This window comes from Amaranthus tricolor, chromosome 14, assembly GCF_026212465.1.
Source record: "Amaranthus tricolor cultivar Red isolate AtriRed21 chromosome 14, ASM2621246v1, whole genome shotgun sequence".
NCBI classification, from domain to species: domain Eukaryota; kingdom Viridiplantae; phylum Streptophyta; class Magnoliopsida; order Caryophyllales; family Amaranthaceae; genus Amaranthus; species Amaranthus tricolor.
This window is the reverse complement of record NC_080060.1, coordinates 2702927-2726993: the sequence shown is the minus strand read 5'-3', so window position 1 is coordinate 2726993 and position 24067 is coordinate 2702927. Positions and strand designations below refer to the sequence as shown.

At 31.4% G+C, this 24067-nt stretch overlaps 2 protein-coding genes across 2 annotated transcripts; both read left to right on the top strand.

Annotated features, from left to right (window-relative positions):
- Positions 1-1192: 1192 nt before the first annotated feature.
- LOC130800302 (shaggy-related protein kinase NtK-1-like) lies at positions 1193-5842 on the top strand. The gene is made up of 13 exons (XM_057663763.1): positions 1193-1583; positions 2434-2576; positions 2664-2756; positions 3034-3093; positions 3189-3461; positions 3548-3622; positions 3731-3787; positions 4068-4208; positions 4293-4343; positions 4873-4968; positions 5054-5137; positions 5233-5335; positions 5412-5842. Exons 2-13 carry the CDS (start codon positions 2463-2465, stop codon positions 5492-5494), a joined length of 1230 nt encoding a protein of 409 aa, XP_057519746.1. The 5' UTR covers positions 1193-1583; positions 2434-2462; the 3' UTR covers positions 5495-5842.
- Positions 5843-21047: 15205 nt separating this feature from the next.
- On the top strand, positions 21048-23431 carry LOC130800276 (serine/threonine-protein phosphatase 7 long form homolog). The gene is made up of 6 exons (XM_057663733.1): positions 21048-21063; positions 21644-22098; positions 22180-22374; positions 22447-22560; positions 22606-22738; positions 23409-23431. Exons 1-6 carry the CDS (start codon positions 21048-21050, stop codon positions 23429-23431), a joined length of 936 nt encoding a protein of 311 aa, XP_057519716.1.
- The last annotated feature ends 636 nt before the right edge of the window (positions 23432-24067 follow it).

The following is a 24067-nucleotide window of genomic DNA, read 5'->3' as shown; positions in this document are numbered from 1 at the left end:
ATATGTTTAATAAACAAATTAGTTTTTCATTGTAAAATGATCTATACAAAACTAATTTTAATAAAGCTACATACATAATTCACATAATAATATCTTGTAAACTACATGTGAAATTTTCATCATTAGCTTAACTGCTCAAAAATAATTCTTCACTTTCAAGTTTATACTTTATAATATACTAACTTAAATACATGAAAAGTTTTTGACTTAAATGATGGTTTTGTATAGGGACTAGAATATTTTTTTGTTTAATAAAATAAATCTAACTACAAATTATGACAAACATAATTGCAAAAAAACTTGGTGGTAAATTAGCAGTAATAGTTAGGTAAAACAATGAGAAACTTGAGTAATAAATTCAATTTTTTATCCATCCGTTCTAAATAATATTACATTTGATTTATCTTTTATTAATAATTCAACCATTATTGTTAATTTGCTGTCAGCATACTCATAGAGTATATTGATAATAAACTAATGACAAATATTGAATTAGCAGAAAATAAAAAGGTATGTTAGCAACAAATAAAGAACAAATATTAAATTATTAAAAAATAATCTAATAGTGAGATTATTGATAGTAAACTAATGACAAATTTTAAATTAATGATAGTTTTACTGTGTTGGGTTATTGACTTTTTTCTTTATTTTTTGACTTTTAGCTTTTTAGTTGCAAAATAGTCATAAATTTATTATTCGGCAAATAACTTTTAAACATGCTCTAACAAGTTTCTAAAGCTATCTATTATTTTCAATAAACAAACAACAATCAACAAATGTAAATTTTTATCAAATATTTTCAATGTTTATTTAGTTTAAACAAGTGATTTACCAACTACTCTTATTGTTTTTCAATGTTTTTCCCATTTACTATTTTCGCATATTCTAATGTAAACTTTAAAATCATTGATTTTAATGGTGAATTTTTTAAAATTCTAAAAATTTGATATTTAAAAAGTATATATTGAGACGAAGTTAACAAGATCCCATATAAACATGTTTTTTCTTATAGATTAATGAGAGATTGTAATCAAAGTTTGACATAAAAATTCATAAATTTCATTAAAGAAGAACATATGTAAATCAAATGAGCAATACTTTAAGCCATCAATTCTAACCAACAGTCATTTGACATACAACTTCCACATAAAAAGGTAAGGGTAGCATGTTTGGACCCATTGATATTGGTCTAACCAAGAGCAATCCAAAGACCAATCAAATCAAAGATGATGATTTCAAAGTGTGGGAAAAGCACTCCAAATTAGGCAATTAGTAAAAGCATTTGGCATTGAAGTTTGAATGGTCAAAAAGGAATCCTGAATTTCTTCATTACATAAATTTTGTTATTGGGTGAATACACTTTCCTCTTCTCTACCTTTGACTGTCACCAAACCCCATAACAAATAACCCAAGCTTCCTAAATCCTTATTCCATTTCCTCCTCATCTTCATTGAAATTTTTCTTCATTCTTCTTTTTTCAAACTACCCATCTTCATTTTACCCTTTTTCTCCAACTTTCTTTCAATTACTTCATTCATCTTTAAGCTGCTCATCTTTCTGCTTCTAACTTCCAAGCTTTACTGGTATAGATTTCTTTCTTCATGAGTAATTCCTATTGACAAATTATTCATTCTTTTGTGTGTGTGTGTGTGTGTGTTCTAGTTGTGGTTTGTTAAGCTTGTCAATTTTCAGATCTATTTCTTTGATTTTAACTACCCAGTTGTTCAAAGATTACATTTTTCTTGTGAAGTTTTGATTTTTAAATTAGGGTTACCATTTTTTGAGCTGGGGAAAGAGTTTTTTTTTTTTTTTTTCTTCAAAAAATGGATTTTTTTAAGTTCATTGCTCTCAATATTTGCATATGGGTAAGGATTTTCTCCTTGATCTTTGAATTGTACCTTAAAAAAAGATTTTTAAGAGCAAGAGAGGAAATCAAAATCACTTCCCATTGATGTACAAATTTGTTGCATTTTCATGCTAATGTTTGAGATCTGTGAATGTTTAACCCTGTTCTGTAAAATTTTAATTAAGATCCTTGTATCAATCAATCAAAGTTTTGTGCTATTTTAATTTATAGGAGTACTAAATGAAAAAAAAGTTTATATATTTGCTGTTTATATGTTCATGATTATCTGGGTGCATAAATTTTGAGTTGCTTTTCATTTGAAAATGCTTAAAGTTTGAATATCTTAGCTGTGCATTTTAGATTTAGTTTCCACATCCTGTGGATCTTGTGCCATATATGATGCAGGATTTTACTCCTATTTTACTTGTAAAACAAGGAAATAATAACTGGAAATGTTAATAAAAAGTGAAAAAAGAAAGATTTGTACATGGAGGACCAATATTTTGTTGCTGTTCATGATTTGAATGTCATCCAGTGTATCAGTGTCTGTTAATTATTGAACATTGCTGTTTGTTTGTGTACAAAAGGTGGGTGATATCTCGAATTTGGTGATTTAATGGCTTCAGTGGGTATTCCTCCCACTGCCGGACTTGGACAACCCGGTGGGAATGTTGGTGCTATCGACAAGTTGCCTGATGAGATGAACGACATGAAAATTCGAGATGATAAAGTAATTGTTTATTTGATTCTTTGATACCTTTGCTTGTTTGTGTCGTGTCGATTTATTCATGTGAATGCTTATGTTGGTCTTGTTTAGGAAATAGAAGCTGCTGTTATTGATGGTAATGGTACAGAGACTGGTCATATAATTGTCACTACTATTGGTGGTAGAAATGGAGAAGCTAAACAGGTAATGTGTCTTTTATGTAGATGTATTGATTTTGGTATGCTAACTAATCTTTATTGAATCATGTGCACTTCTTATTTATATGAATTATGAAGTTGTAGTTGATATTTCCTAACACGGGTTAATCGGAGACAACCATTTTGTTTTCACTAACAAGGGTACGATTGCGTACATCTGACCTTATGAACCCCGCTTAGGTGGGAGCCAGTTGGTTTGCGGTTATTGAATGTTGTAGTTTTTGTATGTGCTCCCAATTGAACCATGGATTGTGTGTTGCTAGACTGTGAGTTACATGGCCGAGCGCATTGTTGGACAAGGATCATTCGGAGTTGTATTCCAGGTAATTTAGGCAATATGATTTTTAGGTGATTATCTTTGATTGCGTACATCTGACCATGAATGGAATTAGTAATTCTCTTTTATTTGCATGTTTAGGCTAGGTGCTTGGAAACAGGAGAAACTGTGGCTATCAAGAAAGTTCTTCAGGACAAGCGATACAAAAACCGTGAACTGCAAACTATGCGCCTTTTGGATCATCCAAACGTTACCTCTTTGAAGCATTGTTTCTTTTCCACAACCGGGAAGGACGAGCTCTATCTTAATCTTGTTCTAGAGTTTGTCCCTGAAACTGTTCATCGTGTCGTTAGACACTACAACAAGATCAACCAGAGGATGCCGTTGATATATGTAAAGCTTTACATGTTCCAGGTATCTTTGCTTTGTTGTTTGTTTGTAGTACTCTTCTATCTTGGTGAAATCAACGAGTTCTAATGATTAGCTTTTGTCGATACCAGATTTGTCGAGGATTAGCATACATTCATAATACTATTGGAGTATGCCATAGAGACATAAAACCACAAAATCTACTGGTAATATATAGACCCTTTGAGATTTATTCTTTGAGTATTTAGATTCAATTCAGTTTTAGAAACAAGATTTCTGTTTCATTATATCTGATGTATTTTTTTTGAACACAGGTCAATCCACATACACACCAATTAAAGATTTGCGATTTTGGAAGTGCTAAAGTCTTGGTTCGTCCTTCTGTTCTTACGCTCAATTCGTACTTTCACTTGTTGGGAAATAACCCACTTGTGATCCCGCATCGAATAATTAGAGAGTGGTTGACTATATTTATACTTGATGGGCTACTCCTAATATAAACGGGTTTTTGAATGGAACCTCATCGGATCTTTGTGCAGTCAACTTTTGTCTTATGCGGGGTTTGTGTACAAGCCCGATAACAACTCTATCAGTTGTATAATGTATGGTCTTTATATTTTGCTCACTACCTTCTTGCAAATGATCTAACAGGTGAAAGGCGAGCCAAATATATCGTATATATGTTCGAGATACTATCGTGCACCGGAACTGATATTTGGAGCAACTGAATACACAACAGCGATTGACATTTGGTCTGCTGGTTGCGTTCTTGCTGAACTGCTGCTCGGACAAGTATGTTTTTACTTGCTTTCTGTGATTTATCTGAGATTATATAGTTACTTATATTAACCATTGCCCACATTTGATTTCTTGCAGCCATTATTCCCCGGTGAGAGCGGAGTAGATCAACTTGTGGAGATTATTAAGGTAATTTTCAATATTTAAGCTCGTTGATGATTTTATCGTTTTCTTTTTTCATGTAGAATATTCTAGGAAAAACTGATTTTAGTTATCCAACCTTTCACTTTTCGTTGTGAATAATTTCACTTTTGGATTATTTTTTAATAATTCAACCTCTATCCTTAGTTTGCTATCAACATAACTTTTTATTTCATAATAATTCAATATTTGTCTTTAGATTGCTATTAGCATTTCCTATTAGTATGCTGACAACAAATTGAAGGCAAATGTTAGTTTATTAAAAATGATTCAAAGTTGTGATTATTCATAGCAGATAGGTGAAAGGTTGGATTATTGATATTAATTTTCTAAAGTTCTATCGATTTAAAATGTCTAGTGTGGAAAGGGGATTGAGGAGAATGATTGGAAAATTTTGTATGTTGGAGTGATATTATAATTGGTGCTTGTAAAGTGCCCATGAGCAATTTTTGTTAGCTTTTTTTTGCTGACACGTGTGTTGATTTTCTTTTCGATTTTGTGTCCGCTAATCATGTAGGTTTTGGGAACCCCAACAAGGGAAGAAATTAAATGTATGAATCCGAATTACACTGAATTCAAGTTTCCACAAATCAAAGCTCACCCATGGCACAAGGTACGCGTAAATTCTACCTTTCCCCCTTTTCCTTTACTTTGGATGGTCATTTGGTTTATCTTGTGCTTATGATGTTACAATTCAGATATTCCACAAGCGCATGCCTCCAGAGGCCGTGGATCTTGTCTCGAGACTTTTGCAATATTCTCCGAACCTTAGGTGCACAGCTGTGAGTATCAAACTTTACCAATTCCTGTCTTGTTCATTATGAAATTGAGTACGAGCTATCGAGAAATAACATCGCTTTTTATTTGTTCAATTCAGTTAGATGCTCTAACGCATCCATTCTTCGATGAGCTACGCGATCCAAATACTCGTTTGCCAAATGGTCGCACCCTTCCTCCGCTTTTCAACTTTAAGGCTCATGGTATAGTCTATCTGTTGCCTCTCGATTCTTATCCTAATTGTTAAGTTCTTGCTCACACTCTTCTTCGATTAAACAGAGCTAAAAGGGGTTCCGACAGAAACCTTGGTGCGGCTAATTCCCGAACACGCTAGAAAGCATTGCGCCTTTCTTGGATCATAGACGTTCACACGAAAACAATTCCGCTGTTTTGATGAGAGTTATGATTTTTCGATCAACATCATACCGTCTATGTTCTGCTAACTGTTCTACTGTGGCATTGTGGGAATATGTCGTTGCACATGGAGAGCGTATTGTGAAAGTTCTGTTGTATTGTATTCAGAACGTAATGGGTAACGGGCGATGAATCGTTGTTTGTAGTCTCTAGATGTAGATTGTAACTACGTATCGAATTAAATGATCATTTGATTCTTTTATATGCTTACTTGCTTATTTTCTTCCTGTTATGTGAGGAATGGTAGATTTCTATGTTCTAACTGATACATTCTAAGAAGTTTTTTGTTTCTGTTTGTTCTCTTGCGTACTAGCGAATTTTACCTGTTAACAAGCAATATGATCTGAGAATTCAGTGCAGTTTTTCGATCTTTCCAGTGTCGTTAACAAAGAAGAGGGACGGGATTCTAACAACAAAACATCCCAAAGAGGCGATCAATCGACTTCTTTGAACCTCGCTCTGCTACTTCATTGTTGCCTTGCTGATGATTTTGTGCATTGTAATCACAGATGCTTTCTGTCTAAGTTGTACAAATATGGTTCGTCCTGTTTTCACCAAACTATATTTGTCCTATATTTTGACGTGGGTAATCTGGGTTCGGACTTGTTTAGGTCATGATAGTCGAGTTATTCTACGCACATATAAAGATGAGTGTTTAATCAACTATGTACGAATATTATAAGGAGGGGTTGGTAAAAGCATATGACATGACAAAATAGTTACTAATCTAGGAACCGATGCAACAAATAGTCTTAACTCTTAAGTTAAAGGTTGTAACAACAAAAGGTTTTTCTAGATTAAAAAAGATACTCTTGTGAGAGATCGTTTCTCAAAGGGATAACATCAAACAAGAAGCCCTATTTATATTTTCTTTTTAATATGTATTAATTGGGCTATTTAACCCATATACCTAATGCATCTCTCGAAAAGGCCGTCTCTCACAACAATTTGTGAATAGTGAATCCTTAAATTTATGATAATCTTCAATTCGACTTCAGGTTTGATATTTGCCACAACATTCACATTGAGTCAATTCATATCCCGTCTCAACCTATTTTGGACAGTGGCATCGATCATTACTGAGCTGCTTTTCTATGCTTGCGACTTAAATCAAAGTAAATTATATATACATTTTAGCAGTGGTGGATTCAGTAAAAAAAAAGTGATATTAAAGTATTAAATAAAAAAAATTACATTTAACAATATAAAGGCTACTGTGATTAACTAATTAGAGGTTTGGGCTTTGTTTTTTGTCTTAAAATAGAAGAAATGCGCGTTTAATTTGGTTTAAACCTTGGCCATTTATGTGGAAGACAAGGTGGATACCAAGTGATCTTTGTGAATCTCTTTACTGTTACATAATTTACATAATTACATTTTCGATTTAAGTGATGTTAACTGACTTTAATGACATCACGCTGTATCCGCCGCTACATTTTAAAAGACATGATTTGGTGTGCAGAGTTTTCTTTTCTCATATCTTAATATTCATCAAATATAATGGGATAGCTTATAAAAAGTGCAACAATGAAGTTCTAATGACAACCCTATATATTTTGGGCTTAGCCCTCACTATCACAAAAAATAATATGGGCTTAACACCACCCTCAACTTAAAAGCATATAGATAATAAATGCCAAGTTGTAATGTAGATAACGAAATTATCGCGTGCCTAGAGCTTTAGTAAAGATATCTACACATGTTTCATGTGTACAAATATGAGTGGGAGCAAATAGAGCATGTCAAATAGCATCTCGCACATATTGACGATCGACTTTATAGTGTTTACTAATAACATGATTGTGAGTAATATCTAAAACTAACTGACACAATAAAATATCATAGGTGAAAAATCAAGAAAGACTATCCAACCAAAGTGAGAGTCTCGTGTTGATAGTCAACTAGACTGATTTAAATCACGTCATCTTTAGACATATATGTCGAAAATTGAAGAAAGGAGGATTCCTTTACCTAAGGTACATTTAATTGTACAAACCCTTACTATAGACTTATAATAACTAATCGTTTTCATATCATATAATAAAACTTTGAAATTGATGATTTATGAAAATTCATAAGTTTCCCACAAATTAACCGAATTTGAAAAAATTTTAGAGTTCATGATTGCAAAACTTTTATGTATAACATTGTTCAAAATATCGAGCAATTCAACAATTAAATTGTAAATCCATAAATCTTAAATACTAATAGAGCAAATCTAAAAACTACCATCATATCATAGAAAAAATTTATTAAATTTTATGCTTGATTATTCAATTTTAGAATTTTTTATATTCATGTCTCACTTATTTTACCATAAAATTTTTTATTTTGTTGTATTATTGACAATATTACTTTTTTTCTTCTTCTCTCACTTATTATTTTATTGACTAAAAAGAATAAAGAAAATTCAATGTGTCTAATCTATCAAATTTGTACTTATTGGTCTTATTAAATATTCCAATATTTCAATATCAAGTCTTCGAACTACCACGTCAACGTGATTACCATTATGTCAAGGTTCGCTAACAACAATACCACGTCATAGCCTTATGTCATATAGACTCCTAGCTCAAGTATCCCGTGATATAAGCCTTAAATGATTCAAATTAATTAGAGTGTAAAGTAACAAACTCAAATTATAATATTATTAAGATCGAATGTATAAAGTATTTTATTGAACAAATTAAATTTTTAATGAAAGTAAAAGAAATGACGATCTTAATATTTCAACATGCAGATAATGAGTAGATCTATGCAATAAGTGTGGGCTCAAATTGATCGGGGACTTCTCGACTCGTTCTAATCCGGTCCAACCCATTTATAATTTTGTTTTTCTAACTTTCTATCTAGATTGAGTCAACTTTCTTATAATTTCATAATTTGCTTTTGGCAATTATTATTAGACTGTTTGACTATTATAAATTTGTAGTAATAATGTATCATAGTTCAAATAAAAATAACAATAAAGGCTTATTTAGGGCTCGATTAGAGCCCATTTTAAATCTACTTTATTTATATAAATAAATTGCCCGTTGAAAGCTTTAATCATCTATGGCTTGACCTGTTGAAAGTTGCATATTTGAAAATCGGATTTAATTCAATGGGCTTCGGCCCGTTGGACAGGTGTAATTATGAATAACCTAAGTACATTATATTATATTACAAAAATATACGTGTAATGGGGTATTCTAAAAATAAGTCGACTCAAAATAAACTGAAAAATAAAGATGATCACCTTAAGTGATTAATTAGGTGACGGACAATTTAATTGATGTAGTGATGATGAACACCTTTGAAATTATTGTTAGAAAAGGATGATTGAAACGTGGTGGTGGACCGTTGGTGTTATTGGTCAATTACTTTTAATATTCGATTATTTCACTTCATAAAAAATATTTTTTTTTTCTTTTCAATTATTATAGTGTCTGAACTCTTGCTCCGAGCCTCACAAATGTCAGAGACGACACTCACAACCATTGCGCTCAATATTCACAACCTATACCTCTTGTTATAACTCAAAATTTAAAATTTGTCGCTAAATATATGATCTCACCGGCATCCATAAAAAAACACACAATACTTATCCAAGAAATTCATCAATACTACATGAACCTAACTTCTAAAATACTAAAAGTCAAGAAGCTAGAGTGAAAGAAAAGAGAAGAATGTGTGACTTTAATGGGCAGATCATTTTTATTTTACCTGTATTTATTTGAAGGATGAATTAGCAAGGAATCAAAGTTGCCGCTAAAGTTAATGATGAAGCAATGACGACTGGGTTTGTAGCTAAAAGGAGACGAAGCTTAGATCAAATTTTCTTAGCAACGAGTGAAATAGTGATATAGAAATTCCCAACTAATTTGCTCGCTTAAACCCACAGACATTGTTTACCTCGTAACAACTCAAATTGCTCAAATACCTAAAATTCTTACTATTTTAACCTCCCTCATAAAATTAATTTTGTAATGTCGATATAAAAATTCTCAGCTAGTTTACTCGCTTAAATCTAATCACCATCTTAAAATTCTCACTTACTCTTAAAAGGCAACAACAAACTCAATGTTTAATGTGACTTTCAATCAAGGTAGCCAACCAACAAATTGCAAAGCGATTTGGATTCTATTATGGCATATTCATCATAAGGTTTAATGTTTTGATGCATTGTCTTTTTTGTTAAGGTAGTGTTAATTGCGTGTTAATGTTTATGTTACCAATATGAAATGTTTAGGCTTTTGGTGGGAGAAGTGTCGGTTCCATATTATTATTATTATCATTCATTATTCATATAGTTGATGTACTTAGTTTGTCAACTAATTATGAGGCATTTGGAATAGCTGATTTTTTTAAAGGTGTTTCATAATTCTTCATAAGTTAACCTTTTTAAGAGTGTCACCGTCACACTAATTCACTAAACAAATTAATCTAAGACAAATAAAATTATTTATTACTTTTTTTGTCCTTGTGAAAATTATTAGAGTATTTTAGAAAATTTAGTATAACAGTATTTTATAGGAAAATTAGAAGAATATGAATAAGATGAAAAGATAAGTTAGATCTATGAAATATGAATGAAAATTTAAAAAATGCGGCCATGACAAAAATATAAATAGAACAAATATAATAGAACAGCTAAAAAGAAAAGTGAGATAAATTTGGTGGGACAAAAAAATATAACTTCATTACATATACTAAACTTCAAAATTAATGGGGGAAATGGTGGGGACGGTGGGGCTGGAGTGGAAGGTGTGAGTAGTATACAATTGGGAGAAGGAGAGGGGTAAGATTTTGTTTTTTATTTTAAATTTAATTTATTTTTTTTTGGTAGAAATAAATATTTTACGTGTAATAGGTAAAAATAAATATTAGTGGAAAAATTATCTCAAAAGTTAATATTATGAAATAGTTAACTAATAATTGATATATTATTGTAAGGAAAATATTGAAAAGTTATATTTAGTCTCTCCGTTTTCTATTAATCTTCTCGTAGAAAATATTTTGTTTTCAAAAAGAAAAACTTTTATATCATTAATTTACAAATTAAAACATATTTATAATGCAAATTAAAGGATGCAAAAGAGTAATTTTCTTATTAAAAAAATCATAGAAAAGTATAGGTTGATCTGGATCAGCTCAAGGGTGTGGGGCTAACCCCACCAAATTAGCCCGTAAACCTAGAAAAGTCAAAGAAAGAATGACTTTTAAGTATGAAAGAATTATCAATCGAAATCACTGATAGCAACTAAATATTATTTGAGAAATTAATTACTTTTATGTGGTAAATTTTGATAGGATGAAAATTTTGTTGTTTTAATTTATATTTTTTATTTTGTTTATTTTATTATTATTGTTATTTTTATTCTTTTAAGGTGATTTAAATCATGATGATTGATTAAGAATTTTGCTCATCAAATTGCTTAAATTTGGGATCAATAATTCTTAATCAATAATTGTGATTTGTAAATCATCACAAAAAGATAATAATAATAATAATAACATAAATAAAATTAAAAAGGGAAAATTAAAGTTACAAAATTCTCAACCTATTAAATAGCATCACAAAAAGACAATTTATTAACTGTACAAATAATCGTTATTTACTATGATCTTTTCAATTTGGCCCATTTGGGCTAACTCTCGACACACGTCAATTGTTTCTGTCAAAACTGATATGACATCACTTGTATTCGTTGGTGATGACGTTATTACTAATATAGATCATTACATCACAACATGTATTCCAGCAAATTGTAAATGGAAGATCAAATTGGATACTCTAAATTAATACTCCTATTATCCTATACATCCTCCTGGTCCCTTTTTTTTTTATTATTTAAAACAAAAGAAAAACGCGCTTGACTTAAAAGTCAATTTTTATTACTAAGTACTTTTTTCATTTTCCAATTATTCACGATTTGAGGCATTTTTTATCGTGAGAAGATTATAAATTAGACTACATTTTATTATGATTAAATTAATTCAAATACTTCTATTAACTTTCTTGGTTAAAATAGTTGACTTTTAATTTTTTATAGTTAAATTTTATGGGTTAAAATTATCACTTTGAACAGTTTTTTTTATATAATTTTGTCCAACTATGACATAGTCTCATACAGGAGTTGTTCTTAATTTTTTAATCGTTGTATTCAGTGTATTGTTATTGATTGAATTTAACTCCCTTTAAAATAGGGGTGCACATATGTCACAAGATTTTGATCATTTTAGTTGTCAGAATTCTATGGTAGACGTTGATATTTTGGAGACTCTAATTCGCAAATTAACTATTTAAATTGTAATTTGCAAAAGACGTAAATTTTAAAGCTATAATTTACAAATTATTCTTTTATTGGTAGTTCTTAGTCTATAAACAACAATCAATAGTAAATTGTCAAAATCAACACAGCTCTCTCTTTACCTTTAGTTATTTTATATTTCCACTGTTTACTGTCATTGTCTCATTTGCTTTTTAAATATTATTCATCAATCATCCTCAAATTATATTTTATTCTTAATTTATAATATCATTTCTCAAGCCAAATCTCTAATAAGAATAATTAAATTTTTAAATCTCGTCTAAATATAGGAGATGATGTACTAGAATGTTATTCCCAAAACAGGCCAAATGCCTTTTAGTCTTCTACTCACTTTATTTCCCATACCCTATTAAGCCATTATTCAATTTTATCTTTGTTGACTACCACGAACAGTAATATAAAATCATGTCCCTTTTTAAACTTCAATTATAAATGGACGACCAAAACCCTTCCCCAACAAGTTCAATCAAAACCTAAAAATCAAATCAATTTTTCAAAATTTTCCAAAACCTGTATAAATCCAATCTCCTACCGAATCGCTTAAATTTAGATGAAAGTTCAATCAAAAATTGGGTGAAGAAATGGAGAAGCAGATGAATTCACCATTATCAACAACAGTAGCAGCAGATGAATTCGACGACGAAGAAAAGAAGATGGAAAAATTTTACGAATTAATTAGAATATTCAAAGAAGCTCGAGAAGATCACCAACGCACTATTCTTCGATTACGCCTTCATAATCACAATCAACGCCGAAATCATACCGATAATAGTAATTTTACTACTAATAATAAAATTAATAACAGTGATTATAATCAGCAGAAGATCAAGGATAATGAAATTCAAGGAAATGCGATTTGGATGCCTTCGTTTAAATGGGAGGATTTCAGAGGAATTAATCATAATCAAGAAGAGGATAATCAAAATCGAGATCGGAATCAGGTTGTTCTTTCTGATAAATCTGGAATTAATTTACTTCATGATAGTTCTAATTGTGTTGATTATATCATGGATAATGAAAATAATAATAGCAGTTTTAAGAAAATAGATAAGAACGATAACAGTTTCAAGAAGAGAAAGATTAGTGACGTTGATGATGACGACGAAGATGATGACGAGATCACCACCGTTGATCACTTCAAAAATCAAAGACCGCAGCCGTTTGATACTGGATTGGACCTTAATCTTGCCCTTTGATTTCTGTATTCTATGCTAGCCGTTAGATTTAGGATATATAATACTACCTCCTATTCAGCTGAATTGTCCCATTTTTTTTTTGGCACTATTCACTTATCACTCTTAATTTGTATTTTACTCTTAATCTATAAGTTAAAATATAGTCATATGGGATCTTGTTTGATTCGTCTCAATACAAGGATTATTAATATCAACTTTTTATAATTTTTAATTAAGCATAATTTGAGATATTAAGAGTTAAAATGTTGCCTCGGCAAGTGTGAAAAGTCAAATGGGACAGTTCAGCTGAATAGGAGGGAGTATGTTTTATTTTAACAATGTTTGTTAAAAAGTGGACATAGGACCATATTGCATGACTTAATGAGTTATGAGTTTTATGAGGTTATTTTATGAATTATTATATATGCGCGCTACTTTCTTTTTATGATATGATTATTGTAACTTAAATGGTACTCCAATTAACTATATAATGATGCTCTAAGTTGTGTTTTATTTGTTGTTTTTTCAAAAATTATTTTAATCTTTATTTTATATTATTGTCATATTTAACCCTTATTTTCACATGTTTTAGGCAAAATTATCTTTACTTTTTTATAAAGTATAACATTTAATAATTTAATTTTGTGGTTCTTATATGTTCCATACACTTAAAATTAATATTAAATATCAAATCCACAAAAAACATTTATTTTTATATATTTATATTTTATTTCATTAATATAATTTATATATATTTCACATTTACAATTAAAATTAATATTAATTACTTTACTATCCATCGTATCATAATTACGGTGATAGTTTTATCTTTTTTTATTTGCTAAGAATATTTTTGTGAAAACATCATTTAGGAAGGACTATGTTCACTTTTTGTTAACATGATACTCATTTGTAGATTCCTTTATTTATTTAAATTATTATTTATTATACCGTTTAATAGAGAAAGTAATTGCATAAATGAAATGTAAACAAAGTAAATATGTTGATGAAATTAAAATAAAGTGGTAGACTAATGTCAAGTCTTGTATGAGACCGTATTACCATGAGATGAGTCCATATAATTAGTTTATTTCTTAAATTGATCACTTTAAGATTACAAGTGATCACTTTAAGCTTATAAATCATCACACTAATGTTATAAAAATGATTACTTTAAACCGTAAAAAATCACTTTAAAATTATAAATATTATATTAGATAAACTAAATAATAATAACAATAATAATAATACTAATAATAATCTCACTGTAAACTGTCTAATTTGAAAATTTATGAAAAAAATGTTGTCACTCAAAATAGCCAATGATCATCATCATTATCCTACCCAATATATTCCACTCTTAGAAAACTAAGGCGGGGAGGGAAAGACGACGGCAACTCATACCCATAAAAGAGAGCGTGGCCAAAAAAATCCCCTGGATCGAGGAAGATAAAGAGACATAAAAATATATGCGAGACAACTTAAAAGCCTATAAACAGGAGAACCACTGCAAAATAGCCAATGATAATGAATAAATTTATAAAGTACCTACAATGGTAAAGAAAGAACGAAGTGTGTTTTTTTTTTTATTGTAAATTTTCTTGGGATTTGTTATGGTAATAGGTTAATTGTTCATTTGCACAGTTGTGTATAAAGTATTTCTAGATTGGTTTTGGAAAAATATTATCAATCTTTTACTTTTTCAATTATATGTATAAATTCAAAGTGAGAGATAGTATCATTTTATTTTTTTTTTATCAAGTCAATTACATTTAAAATATTGTATTTAAAATGAGAAATTAAGATATAATTTTTTATGTATATATGTATGATTGTGAGTTATTTTATGTTAAAATGGTTGGAATATATAAAATTTTATTAACATATTTATAGGTATTAAGACTTGAATTCTACTTTAAAAATATTTAAAAAGGCAAATATAACTGCGTTAATAAAAATTATAATAGATGAAATTGCATATATAGTATACTCCTTTGGGTAACTTAATATTTTTTCCTCCGTTTTGAATTTGTTTAAGTAATTTTTTTTTCAGAGTTTGTTATATTTTCAGACTTAATTTTTTTAATTTTTATTCAAATATTTTTTTAATACTATTTTCATTATTTTGAGACTTAATTAGGATAGAACACTTTACTTTAACTAATGATCAGCACGTGTAGTGGTTGAGGAGTAATTTTCATAACAAACTTTTTTAATATTCAAACAATGTTGTAAATCCAATTCAATGTTCTAAATTTTATTCCTTTTTTTAGACAAAAAATCTGAAAAATTTTCATTTAAATTCTCTTCATGTAATAAAGGGTTCGTTTAAAGTCTTAAATGTTCTTCCTGCTCCATTTGAAATATAATTTAATTTAAATACTCACTCTGATCTTAATTATTTTTTTTTATATGGAATATGAATAAAAACCAAAGATAAAAATAAAAATAGTAAGATTCTAAATTAGTGTAATTATCCATTGTTGGGAATAATGAATATATTCTTTTGAAATCTTAAAATGCAATAATTGAGAAGAGAAAAAAAGTCTCTTAATAATAAGCAAGAGAGAGGGTACACCAAAAAGATCATGTTATTTCGGATGTAAAATTGTAAAAATGTATGTTCTTTTAGTAATTAATGAAATAACTCTAACCTTATAACTTTTTCTCCTCATAAACAAAAGTTTTAAATTTTTGTTAAATTTACTTTATTATTATACATTATAACGACATTATTTTAAAAGAACAAATGCTCCAATCACCTTTAATTAACACTTTTTCAAAAAATTGATCGAAATAAGTAATTAATTTAACAAAAACTCGAGGTCACTATGTAGATTTTAAAAAGTTAATCGACTAAATGACTATATAAAAAAGTCAAAAAGTTAAAATTATAACGTGAAATATCCCTATGTTATATATACATTTTGTTTAGATATACACTTCACCTAGTGATATGAAGACTATTAAAATTATTATTAAAATATGTGGATAAATTTTTTTTTTTTAAAGTTAAGATCATAACCAAAAATAAAACTATTTTATTTTTCAAAAGATAAATTAAAAAATTATAACAATTTTAAATGGGAAAGAGGGACTATAAAATAAAAAAACGATTAGAGATAACTGAGATTCTAAGCATATGCAAAGTATCTAACAATACAGGATTAGCTATGAATTTGTTGACATTATTTTACATTGCTACTTATTTTTTGGCTTTCGAATTACTCCTATAAAAAACTAGTTTAGAAGCTCGTGCAATATATATAGTTTAGTATATATACATATATAAATAAAGTTTTCAATGAATAATGCTAGAAAAAAACTGTTTTGTTTTAGAAAAGTATGTAAATACCACATCTTTTATTATTTTAATAAAATAATTACTTTGGATAACTATATAACTTACTTACTAAAATGTTTAATCTAATTTAGCTCGTAAATTATACTAAAATATTTTTTTATGGTCTTCTAAAATCATATTAAATTAAATAAACTAACTATTTATGAATGAATTGAGCATATTTTGATTCGATTTGAACTAATTAATTAATTAATTAAATTTTAAACAAATTTTAAAAACATTTAATAATTTAAATAAATATATTTTCTAAAAATAATTTTTCACTTACATATGACATATTTTTTTAAACACTTAATTTCTTAGAGATTCTTATTTTTGGTATAAAGAATTAATGTAATGAAAGTTAGTACTTATCTTGTTTAGTTTTAAATTTATTGAAAAAATAAATTTTCAGGCAATCAATTATAGCTTAATTAAAAATACTTATCTAATTTGACTTTAAATTTATTTAGAAAAATAAATTGCCACGCAGTTAATTATAGACTTATTAAATTAATACATTTGGCTAAACTCTAAAAAATTGTTATATGTTATTTTTCAGTTCTTTTATCAGTATTTATGATTTATGATTATGATGTAATATTATGATTATAAAATATGTAAGGGCATAAAGAGGCATAAAGAGTAGCACATAGGATTCCTCTTGTCACTTTCTACCATGTAATGTAAATTTCTTAGTAATTGCAAAGCTAGTGTATTATCTAGGGATGGTCGTGGCAGGGTTTGGAGTGGGTCTGGTCAGATTTGGATCCGGACCTTTTTATTTTTTATAGATTTAAACGCAGATTTTGACCCTTTTATTTTTTATAGATTCAAACTCGAATCCGGACTCTAAGGGTCCAAAATTTTCTAGGGTTCTTAATGGGTCTTAAACAAAATCTCTTTGATTTGTCAAAATTGAATGTTTTGTGAGTCTTTTGTAAGCAACTTATTATCGTATTACAAATACTTGTTCGAGTCCATGAAATTCAAATACTAAATAATTACTAAAAAGTAAAAACACTTATCTAAATGCATAATTAAAAACCAAACACTTGTCTAAATGCATAAGTAAAAACACTTGTTTGAGGCACGGGTCTAGGTCTGGGTCTGCACCTTGGGACCTAAACCCGGACCCGTCAAATATTTTTTGGATCCAGATCCGACCCGAATTCGATGAGTTTCAAAAATTAAGACCCAGACCCTTAAAAAAGGGGCGGGTCCAATAGGGTGCTGGACCGATGAGCATCCTAGTATTATGGTAGCTATTTGCCAATAATATTTCCTCTATTGGCCCCCTCTCTTTTGTTGTATTCTAGCACTAGTACTAATGTTTTCTAATACTTAAAAAGAAATTGGATCTTTTCCAAGCAAGAATCTTGTGCATCAAATTAATGGTTGTACTATTAGTTTGGACACTATTCCATTACTTTTCAAATTGAACTTAATTGCATTGGAGAAAGATTAAGTTAAGGGAGCTTCCATTCTTCTTGTATTCCCTACAGCTCCATTGGAAGTCTTGTTTAGTATGTTTATGCTTAGAAATCAATTCAATTAAAAGCTTAAGTTGATAGTTAGAGTTTATGTTGGGTATTTTATCAGACTCTCTTACATAAGATTTCTTTGGACTAGAAATATGAATGCAATTCATGTCCTTTTCATAAATGATACTAAATATTCCGCTTGAAATGAAAAGTGAATGAGATTCGGACATGTGACCTCTTGTCACGTTCACTATTGATACCGTGTTAAGAATCCAAGTTTCAACTCAACCAAAATTTTAAGCAGATTCCATGTTAAGGAATCAACTTAACTAAAAGTTTAAGTCGATAATTAAGACTTTATGCTATGTTACATATTTATCGAGTTATTTGAAACAGCCCAAACTAGCGTAAACAATATAATAATATTGTCTACAAAGCACAGCGGAAGACTTATAGAAGTCTGGGCTGAATTCGACCTATAGCTCGATAGCCACAGCAACCAATATCAGAGTATTTAAAAACTTTACATAATTGTAATAGAATTAATTACAAACCAGTTATAATCTAAGTTAATACATTATAAAATATCTAACCTTTTTTTAAATTCTTACAACACATGATTTGTCGAAATATCATTATAAGTTAACTTTCCAAAAACGATGTCCTCCTTATCGCAACACATGACACATAAAGGAGCAGCACATCCATTCACATTAAAGTTGGCAACCTGAAAGTAGATCTATCCCTCGTAAGAGATAGGCCTCATAAAAAATTGTCAACAATTGAATTGTTGAGTAATCCAACGAACTATTACATTTTTATACAAGTCATTAACAAACATCTCCAATCAAATTCCTTGTTCACTTGGTAACCATTTATAAACATTATTTTATCTAAATCCAAACTCTTTTAAAAGATCGTTTGGTATCGACATAAATACGGCTATGAACCTTTAGTTAATAACGAATCAAAATACGGTTATAACTTTACAAGTTAATAGCGAAATAACACAGCAAGTAAAACATATGCTTCAATTGCAAAACAAACAAAAATTTATATACCAAACATATTTATTCAAAACTCATTAAAAACAATAATGTAATAACAGTATAAAACGTGGGAATGTAATGGACCGTCAAGAAGTAGGTTTGATCTAAATCCTGAGAACACGGGTGATCATCATCACCGAAAATACGGCTCTTGCAAGAACGAAACGGAATCGGGGGCTCGAGACCGATCCGAATAACCATTACCTATTATCAAGCTATAGGATTTCACAATAATCCGGATATAAATATCCGTTGCCAATTCCCAAAAATGGACATTTTATAATGTCGATTCAATATAAAATAAAACAATAATTCACTAAATTTTCTTTTGAAATCAACAATCATTACTTAAAATATAAATCAATTCATCATCAACCATCAACATATAAGAACTTGAGTTACTATCGATGGAGTTTAACTAATTTTTCACCGATCTTAAATCCCAGTATGCAACTTATATCCTATCTAATCAAATACCCAATTGATACTTATATTCCCAAATTTGATACTTGTACCTAGGGATGTTCAAAACCGGATACCGGGTCGACCCGGTTCCGAAAAACTGGGTACCCGATTTTCCGGATAGTTAAAATTCTATTCCGGATCCGACCCGGTTCCGAAAAACCGGGTACCCGATTTTCCGGATAGTTAAAATTCTATTCCGGATCCGACCCGGTTTAAACCGGGTCGAAAACCGGATACCCGGTTTTGTAATTTTTTTTTTTCTTATTTCTTTTAACATTTTTTTTAATATGTAATTCAAATAATATTAAAATACTTAACTTTATAATTATATTTTATAAAATAATTTAATTTTTTTTAAATAATTTTTGGAGATTTAATTAGTTCCTCCACCAAGAACCCTTCCGTCACATTGCAAAAACCCATTGCTGTCTGCTGCCATCTCTTTCGTTCCTTCCCTCTCCTCTTCTCTTCCCTCACCTCTCTGTGAGCCGCCACAGCCACCAGGACAGTAGCCGACAGCCCTCACTCCCACCAGCAGTAGCCGACGCACCTTCCTCCTCCCTCCTGGCAGCAGCAGCTGATGCGATTTCTCCCCCCTAAACAGCAACTTCTGCTGTTTCGTGCACTCCAACAGCAGCTACGGCTGCCGGCACCGCTACCTACGCCACCGCAGTGCCTTGGCTCTCCTACGCCACCACCACTCCATTTCTAGTTTCCTTATTGTAAGCTTCATCTTTACTCTGAGTAATTTTCCTAGTTTCTAATTAGAATTTTATTAAGTTTATGAGTATAGTGTTGATTTTTGCCTAATGATTAGTGAATCTTTCAATTTCATTTATGACATTTAAAAAAAAAAAAAAAAAATCAAACCGGATACCGGGTACCCGATTTTCAAAATTCGTGATCCGTATCCGACCCGAATACCCGATTATAAAACCGGGTACCCGACCCGAAATATCCGAATTTGGAAAACCGGGTAATTTACCCGGTTTTAAAAATCGGAAAGCGGGTTTTTCGGATCGGGTTTTCGAAACCGGATATTTTTGAACACCCCTACTTGTACCAACACCCATAATAATCAATTACGGACCATAACTCAACAATAACAATCAATAAAGAAAGAATAATAACCGTAAATTGATCCCAATTTGAACAATTAATCTCATGATTGGTTATTCGCGATTTTTATGACAGTTTGTTAGTATTTTGGTCATAACTCTCTCATAAGAACTCATTTTGGGGCGATTCAATTGCCCACGCGACCGTATTTTAAAGCTCTACAAATCATATGAAGATACCAAAAGCTAAAACGAACATAACAATACCAAAAATTGTAAAACAGTAGGAACCTTTTTTGATCTGAAATTTCAGAATCCATATTACATAATTTGATACTAGAAAATTAAACCTAAATAACCATTACTAATCAACATTAAACAAGCACCTAAAACTTGATAAGAAAATCAATTTGATACTAGAGAAATAATTTGATATCATAATTATATCACCCAATTAAAAAAAAAATTGATTAGGAAATCCTCAAATTATTTCCAATATTCAGTTAGTTGCAACGTTAACTAAGATAAAGCAGATTACCTTAGATACTTCTCATCGCTGCCCACCAAAAACCTAGAATCACCAGACGTCAAGTGTTCTCAGCCGGGATCAGTGATGGCAACTCGGGATTGTTAGGGCTCCGGTAAGAATATAGAGGAGAGAGAAAATAGGAGGTCAAAAAAAGAGAAAGATTGAAATAAATAAGATTAATTAGCATTTTAATTCCAAGTATAAGATTGGGATAAACTTATGTCCCAAAATAAGCTTCCATACGTCCAAGCCTAGCCTCGGGTAAGTCGCTGTTAGTAACAGCGACTTAAGGCAAAAGAAAAAAAAAATAAACAGTTGAAAGTCGCTGTTACTAACAGCAACTTATAGCTTTATATTTTTCCAGAATCCTTCTTCTTCCTCACTTCATTTCGCGATTTACTTTTTCTCCCGCAATTCTCTACTTTCTCCTTCTTCATTCCAACCTTGTAAGGATCTTCATTCCTTCAACTAAGGTCATCAAGTTTCAAGTTTGTACCAGTAATTAGTGCTGTAGTCTTCTTAGATCGATCTAAGGTAATTTTTTTTGGTTTTTTTTTCAATATTCGAAAAATTAGGGTTTGTTGTGTTTTAATCAATTTTCACATTAATGTAGGTTGACAAGCTTCCAATTACGTAATTCTTCTTGATCTACAGCTAATTGAGGTTCGTTTTTATTATAGGTGAGGCTACCGTCACGTTACTTGACGTAGCTGTTCTTACACGGCTTCCCATCGAGGGACATGCCGTGTGCATCGATGCACGCCAGTTTGAAAGCTGGCAAGATAAAGTCCATAGAGTATTAGGAGTGCGACCTCCGGCTGAGGTAACCAAAGGGAGTAGCCTGCGTGTAACATGGCTTGCACAAAACTTCTCGCAACTCCCTGAAGGTGCTGATGACGCCACCGTTGAGAGATACGCTAGGGCGTATCTCCTTTATCTGATTGGTGCTGTCTTGTTCTCCGACAAGACTGGCAACCGAGTACAACTATTGTACTTGACGTTGCTTGATGCGCCATGGGAGGTCATCTCCGGGTACAGCTGGGGTTCGGCAGCCCTAGCGTATCTGTACAGGAGACTTTGTGAAGCTTCACAGAAGAACGTGAAGGAGATCGCTGGTCCCCTGATTATTCTACAGGTAATAATAAGTTATAATGCTTATTCTACAGGTAATAATATTGTTGTACCTCTTTTACTTACTTATAATGGTAATTCTTAGCTTTGGGCATGGGAGCATGTTCTCATTGGTCAACCGATGAGGAGTGTGGGTCGTGGTGCATTTGCGCCACCACTGCTTCCTCCCCCGCATGTGCCATATGGATCGCGGTGGTCCTTTGAAAGACGATCAAGGACCCACACTGGATCGGGCGTGGGGTTCTACCGCGATCAGCTCGATCTATTACGTGCTGACCAGGTAACAACTTCACCACAACTTGTTTTATAAGTATCAAATTGAGTAATTTATTAATCGAATTTTCACGTTTAGTTTCTATGGGACCCTTACCCCGCTGAGGCATACGCTGCATTGCCTCAGCACTCGGGCATATTGTCAGGGGCGTGGAGAGCATCTGTACCTCTGATCTGCTTTGACATGGTCGAAGTGCATCTCCCTGAGCGCGTACTGCGCCAATTTGGGATAGTACAGGGCATCCCGCCTCCATGCGACACAGAAGCGGAGCTCCACCACTCTCGCAAGGGTCGGGATCCCAAGAACTGGCTAGAGGTGAACTGGCGGCATGTCGCTCGTTGGGAGCACAGGCTAGATCTGCTTGCCCAAGGTGCGCCGATCGAGGCTGCAGGCGCACCTACTACGGCGGATTACATGCCGTGGTTCCTCTCCATTACTCGCCGATGGATGACACCACGAGGTATCTTGGCAGCATCCCAGTACAATCCCGCAGCACCGACGATGACACACTTTGTAAGTATTCTTCAACTTTAATTATTATCCTTACAACTTACACTTTAAACATTTCATTAATAATTAAGTCTTACTGCAGGCACAGGGCATTGCATCAGTCATCGGCTCCTCCCAAGAGGAGCCCGTACGGGAGATTGCCCAAGGCATACTCCAAAGCACGCAGTTTCAACACTTCATTCCGGAAGTAACTGCGCCCACACCACTACGTACGCGTACGAGTCATCTGCTCATCAACCCGACGTTCATCTTGAGGAGGTTGACTTAACGTGTTCGGACTACGGTGTCGGGTCCTCACAGGGTGCCACATCATCAAACTATCAATCCCCTCCCCTACCCGAGCGTCATGCGACTGCATCTTACTATCGTAGAAGGCGTCGTAAACCGTCACAATTAGACAGGGTACAGGAGGAGGATTAGCATTACAATAGTTTTGTAATTATTGAACATTTGTACATACTCATTTGTAACTGTTGGTCTTTTGTGTGTAAATTGTAACATATATGTACATGTATATATTTTTACCGTAGTATCACACGTTTATTATGAGTGAATTGATGTTAACTACTCAAACTTTTGGGCGATAAATCATTCCGCGAACAATGCAGCATAAATTTAATCAAAAACATACAATCATATTCAAATAAGGATGTTGCTATTCAACATTCAACACAATTTCAAGCAAGTTCAACAAATCCAAATCCAATTACATACTTCATGCATTAAGTTAAACTACCGTCGCTAACTAAGAAGGCTTAGTTAACTTTTTCATAATTCTTTCAGTCTCTTCTTTCCTATGTGCCATATCATCCATTTGTCTCTTTAGATTAAATACCTCATCTTTAAGCTCTTGTTTTTCCTTCTCAAGGCTTAATTAAGTCTCTCTGCCATTTTGTACCCTCCGGAGCAATCCAGCGAAAGTATGTGCATCCTAATCCGTCAGCCAAGTAGAAAGGGCAAGCAACAAATTCACGCCTTGGATCGAAGTCGCTCCAATCAGTATTAATCTCAACTTCATAACCACAATCACAAAGCTCTTCAATACAATGCTCCTTTGACATCTACATAATACATATAATATATTAACGTTAGTGAACTTTCAAAAATAATGTTTACATTTACAATAATAAAACTAACAAAATACCTTATGTTAACTTTAACAATTGATGGAAAAGAATAAGAATGATCT

Coding starts and splice junctions, on each gene's coding strand:
- LOC130800276 (XM_057663733.1), top strand. Junction 22,099..22,179: donor GTCCCCTGATTATTCTACAG/GTAATAATAAGT, acceptor GGTAATTCTTAG/CTTTGGGCATGGGAGCATGT. Junction 22,739..23,408: donor GCTAGATCTGCTTGCCCAAG/GTGCGCCGATCG, acceptor TTTTTACCGTAG/TATCACACGTTTATTATGAG.
- LOC130800302 (XM_057663763.1), top strand. CDS start 2,463: ATGGCTTCAGTGGGTATTCCTCCCACTGCCGGACTTGGACAACCCGGT. Junction 2,577..2,663: donor TGAAAATTCGAGATGATAAA/GTAATTGTTTAT, acceptor GGTCTTGTTTAG/GAAATAGAAGCTGCTGTTAT. Junction 4,969..5,053: donor AAGCTCACCCATGGCACAAG/GTACGCGTAAAT, acceptor GTTACAATTCAG/ATATTCCACAAGCGCATGCC.